At 30.4% G+C, this 5,790-nt stretch overlaps 1 protein-coding gene across 8 annotated transcripts; it reads right to left on the reverse strand.

Moving 5' to 3' along the window:
* Positions 1-229: 229 nt before the first annotated feature.
* Positions 230-4,534, reverse strand: LOC131642687 (RNA-binding KH domain-containing protein RCF3-like). Of its 8 annotated transcripts, none has more exons than XR_009295984.1 (7): positions 4,286-4,534; positions 3,770-3,882; positions 3,630-3,680; positions 3,464-3,549; positions 3,186-3,233; positions 2,450-2,781; positions 230-1,740 (listed from the first exon to the last, which is right to left on the reverse strand). XR_009295984.1 is itself a non-coding variant. In XM_058912926.1 (6 exons), the coding sequence occupies exons 4-6, from the start codon at positions 3,486-3,488 to the stop codon at positions 1,567-1,569; spliced, it is 531 nt and encodes a 176-aa protein (XP_058768909.1). In that variant the 5' UTR covers positions 3,489-3,549; positions 3,630-3,675; positions 3,808-3,882; positions 4,286-4,534; the 3' UTR covers positions 230-1,566. The 8 variants fall into 8 exon arrangements, 4 of the variants coding, with proteins under 4 accessions (XP_058768909.1, XP_058768898.1, XP_058768902.1 ...); XR_009295982.1 differs by having other exon boundaries at positions 2,450-2,927; XR_009295979.1 differs by having other exon boundaries at positions 2,450-3,233.
* Positions 4,535-5,790: the final 1,256 nt, after the last annotated feature.

A 5,790-nucleotide genomic window follows, 5' to 3' on the forward strand; every position in this document is an offset into this window, starting at 1 on the left:
TTCCTTTGAAGTACTTATTGAACAGATCTTTGTTCTTGTTGTTGTTGTTGATCTTGTTATGCATAATAACTTCTCTGTTGAATTCCACTTTTGCCACCGTTTTTCCTGGGAATATACGAATAGCTCGAACATGACATGAGTGGCAACACAAGAACGTTGTTACCAAAAACAACACCATGGAGAAATACAAGAAATTTTGGTACCTTTTCCTCTCATATATTCCAAACCACATGGCCACACAATAATAGTACACATAAATTTTGTGACGTTTGGTAATCCAATATCTATTTGTGAAGAAATGAAATGAAGGAAAAATTGGAGAGTTTGGGTTTGTGTATGAATGAGATGATGATGATGAGAGTGCAAAAGAATAAAAACAAAAAGAAATGAGTCAATTGACGGCTAAGTAGTTTATGAAAGAGGGAGAGATGGAGCCTCATGTTATGACCATCCCATACACACACTGGCCCACGTGAAATGAAAACCTGCAGTGTATTGTATCTACTAATATTAAACTAGTCAGAGACCCGTGCTGTCGCACGGGTGCATTTTTATTGTGTAGTATTTTTTGAACCATATGAAAAATACGAAATAAAGAAGTTTGACCAAATTGCATATATAAAATAAAAATTAACGATATTTTTTTTTTACTAATAAGATATTAGTAGTGAGGAAATTAGGTTCTAAGTTAAAATAATTATCCACAAAAAAAATTTAAGATAGGTCGAAAACACAATAGCAAAGTAAGACCAAGTGTTGAATTGAATAATTGACAGCCCAACAACAATTAAAAGAAAGGGATATGGATCACTAAATGTTAAAGAGTAAATAAAATTGAAAAAAATATTAACGGTATAGTCACATGTGAACATTTTAGAAAAACATGAGACAATGATTAATTAAAATAACTTTTAAAAATAAAAATTGTCTCTTAAATTAAGATAATGATTAATTAAATTAAAATAAATAGTGTTGATAGTGACCCGTAAGATAAATAAATTATTAATTTTATTAAAATTTATTTTGATAAACATATGAAAAACGTATGCACAGTGCTGGTGTTGCGTCAACTTATTATTTTTTATTTTAAATATAAATTCAAAATTTGAAATGATTTAATTAATTACAAAATGAACAACACTCATATAGATTTAATTATATTAAATAATCATACAAAAAGAAAAAGAACATTTGTGATGGAGATAAAAATAATATTTAAAAATAAAGATTCTAGCTTATAAATTAAGATAATAATTAATTAAAATAAAATAAATATTAAATTAAGATAATAATTAATTAAAATAAAATAAATATTATGTTGATAGTTACCCGTGAGATAGATAAATTAAAAAAAATTTTATTATAATACAAAATAAAATTATAAAATTATATTTATTACAAACAAAAATTATCAAAAATAAACCTAGCAAAAATATGTAGTTAAATATCAGTACATTCGCATAGATAAAATCATTTTTATGTTAAACAACAATTATTTTTAACCTTAATTTATAAGTGTTTAAAAATATTAAATAATTTTAATAAATTATATAATGTTTCTTTCTATTAGAATAAAAAAATATTATTATAAAGAATAAATAAGTCTTGGTATTTTCTATACATTAACATAACATAGAAAAGCTGTTGAAAATAAAAGTTATTAATAAGCAATGTCAGATATGGTATAAGTTCTCCGCCCTTGGAAGCTTCTATTGTTTGAGAGAAATTTTCTTCAAAGAACTGCATTAGCATAACTCAGAAAATATTAATATAACATAAATAACTTTTTTAAGAGAAAAACAAAGATTGCAAGCTAGGAAATAACTTTTTGACTCAGATATAACACTAACAGTGTTATTAATAGCAGATTGTAGAAAATTAAAGATCGCCAGAAATCCAATATGAGAAATAACGCGGCCGATATGAGAAGAAATAGGGAACAACATAGCAGGTAAATATTGGAAGCCGATGTGAAGTTGAAATATAGATAGTTGTATATAAAATAAAGCATGTTGTACACAATTAAAAGCTGCATAAATATGAATTAGAAAAGTAACCAACATAAAACTAAAAATTTCAATTTTTCAAACAACTAATAAAGCAGGGTGCATAGTTGCATACGAATGCTGAAAAAATCAAATCATCCAGATGGCAAAGACGCCCTCTTCTCCCTCCGTCCCTAATTGTGAGCCTGTTTTTCAATTCTCATATAGATTAAGAAAAATAGGTAGTGTATTTTGTCTGTCCATTATGTTTATGAATGATCCTAAAATAAACTTATGCATATGAATGTGTTTGGCTATGACTTTTCATCCTCCAAGATATTTATTTACTATGGATAGGTTTGAAAAAAATGTATCTATAGTAATTTGAAATAGAACTTATATTCATGGAAAGAAAATTAATAACTAAAAAGAACCGAGTATAATGTAATTTGAATAAAATTAACCTGCACAAACTCATCAGAGCGCAAGGCACATAGAGGCATATGGTCATCCTTAAGTATACGAATATGAGCCTCAGTTTCACTGCGCATGGTCTGAACAATCTGCCCGCTTTTTCCAAGAACACATCCTATCTGATCAGCCGGCACTAACAGCCTAGCAGTCACTTGAGGACCGCATTCTTCCTCCTGATCACTGTGTAATTCCTCAGCAACGACTCTATCATGAATCTTAAACAAAGCATCTTCCGCATGAGACACATTCTTACCACCATCATCAAGAGCATTCGTCTCGCCACTCGAACTATATACAGTAACAACACACTCGTCACAGCATCCTGCCAGCATAATTCCGCAATCACAGCATGTAATAAAAAGATATATACGAAAGAAGAATCACCAGTGTATGTGCCCCATACAGTGCAACAATATCCCTGTCATTCAAGCCCATACGATTGGGCGACAACACGGAGATGTGACTCACCTACAAATAGCATTGACGTGTTTATGCGCTTTCATATAACATTTTGAATCTATAATGAATCAAATATGGAAAATATGACACCTATTCTATAAAGTAAGAAGCAAATATCTCGAATCGTATTGGGATCCCATTCCTTAAATAATATATACAGATTGAGATAGATACAAACCAATGCATAAAATTTCCAAGGAGTGAGCAAATAATATAAGCATTCATTATAACTGGTTTGTATTAATGTTATAAACCATTCTAAATTACATATTGGTCCGGAAGCTTTACGGGCGGTATCGACGTGAAGCAGCAACTCTGAAAATAAATAAAAAAATTCAAAAAATACATTACCATGAAATCTTACTTAAAAAACAAACAAAAGCTGTTTTTCAAATCCATGCTCATTTTTGCCAGCAAGTTACATTTTGTAATTAGAGGAGAAGGGTTGCTACAATGAAACTCAGAATGCTCCGAATGGATGCAAGTTATACAGAGGAACTTAAAGAAGCCAAAGACCAGCTAGAAAAAGGCATTGAAGAACTTACGTGGCGTTTGAAACTTGAGAAGCATTGAGATCAGATGTACATCCCCGACAAAATGCAACAAAACAAAAGTGCCTCTGTCAAATTATCTATAATCGGGAGAGGAAAATAAGTAAATTATCTTCAAACGAAACAAACAATTAATAATATATAATCAGTAAATGCTTACACTTGCAGTTTAATTTAAATGAAGCTTCAGCATAAGCCAATTTCAACTGCACTGTATAATTGTGAATTCAGTAACACATCTATGCACAGTCCATAAGAATCATGATAATCAAGAAAATCTGAATAGACAGTTAAGTAAACCTGAACAGACAGGGCATGGAAGGAAAAAAGGATTATACTTATAACAGGTAGCTTGTAGTTGGATCATCAGCATCCAGTTGAGATTGTTGCAGTGACATCAAGACATCCATGACCTAGTCAATGAAGAATGAAAATCATATATTAGCACACAAAATGTAAACACAAAACATGTTAAAATAAATTAAAATCACCTGAATTAGTGCTTGAGTTTGCATAGGTAGCTAAACTATTATGAATGTTGGTATTATGTTAAATGATACCAAACAAAAGCTTAGACTCAAATCATGTAATAGAGACCACTTAACCAAGTAAGGAATTTGCATAGATAGCTCGAAAGTAAAAAACATGCCATAAAAAACTATATTGCAAAATCCAATTGAAGATGCTATATTAAAAAATGACATACTGTCATGTCGTTGCTAAAGTGATCTCAAATGCTTAATCAAGTGAATAAACCATAAATCCCCAAATCGAAACAAAATCTTCAGAGAAATAAAAACACAAAAACGTGAGTACCTTCACTAAGTTTCGTTGTACATGAGATGTGCGAGATATGAAGCATTCTGAGATTCGATAAACTAAGAGCATCTGATAAACGTTTTCGCAAAAGTCTTCAAATCTTCGACTTCACCTTCGATTCAAAACATTCACCGACGAGATGTTGAATGGATTTGCAAAGAGATGACGGCAATGAAGAAACTGCTAGGGGTTTGAAGGATGAAGAAACTGCTAGGTTTGAAAGGTAAAGTGAGAGCAGAGAAAGAGACAGAATATGTTGAAAAGTGAGAGAAATAGGAAAATTGAAATAAAAAAGTTGGACCAATCAGATAGGAACACTTGTCACATAGAATGGGAAAAGTAGTAGAAAAAGGTACAAACTTTGTGTGTATTTAGTTGATTACGAAAATGCCCTTTTTTCCTTTGTAAATGCAAATTGAGTAAGGGACAAATTGGTAAGTTTGGTCAATTGATTAGTAATTGTATGATGATAGTAGATTATATTATTGGTTTTCTAACATAATTGCATCACTTAGCCACATGATGTTCCCTATTCATTAGCCAGATGCTCTTCAAATATATCAAAACTTTGACTAATTTTTAGATAAGTTATATGCACTTAATGTGTGTATTTTTTTTTGTTTAACTCTATTGTCAAATTTGAAAGTTAATTAAGTATTTGTGAGATATTGGATCGAACTCTAGTATGGTCGAAGGGTAGCTTCTTGGTTCGATAGGATTAAGCATGAAGTCGAAGGTTGTTCACATGCTTGTGTCGTAGATGCTAGGGTTGTTAGCATGTTGAATTAGGTTTTAGTGTTTAAACCCTAATTTGTTAAGTTAGCTTGTTTATTAAGTTGGCTTGTGTAATGGGCTTTGTGTAACAAACCCATTAGTTAGTATGTTAGGTTTTATTATAAATGGCATACTAGTCTCTCATCATTGATAAGCTACAAATCATAATTTAGGGTGAGAGAGGTTATTTCTTATTCTTCTAAACTGGTAATCTTGTTTTAAGAGAAAGTAAAAGAATAGCAGTTATAACCAATTCTTGTGTTCTTCTTATCTTCCCTAATTCCTATTATAGTTTGTTCTTGACATCGTTTTTCACAACAGTATTCGACTAATAACTCTTAACTATGATTATCTTTTTGCTTCGAACAATTATGACAAGAAAGAATTTATGTCATTGATTATGAGTTTCTTAACTCCTTCAAATAGTGATAAGTATGGATGTAGAGTTTTTTTTAGCAACTAAACTAATAAAAACATAATTGAATTGTGAAACATAAAGATAAACTTAAATCTGGAGTAATTTTGTATTACTACATAATAACAATGAAAAAAATAAGAAAGAAAATTTGGGAAGCAAAGGATTAGGGTTTATAAAAATAAAGAAGAAGATGATGATTTTCTACAAAGTTCCTCTCTGCTCGCAAACGGTAGAAAAATCTCTTATTCACTTGTAACTACAAATTCTATGAATACTCAACTTGTTATAAAATAGGGGTTACTCCATCTAT

Source organism: Vicia villosa, linkage group LG1 (genome assembly GCF_029867415.1).
Source record: "Vicia villosa cultivar HV-30 ecotype Madison, WI linkage group LG1, Vvil1.0, whole genome shotgun sequence".
Lineage (NCBI taxonomy): Eukaryota > Viridiplantae > Streptophyta > Magnoliopsida > Fabales > Fabaceae > Vicia > Vicia villosa.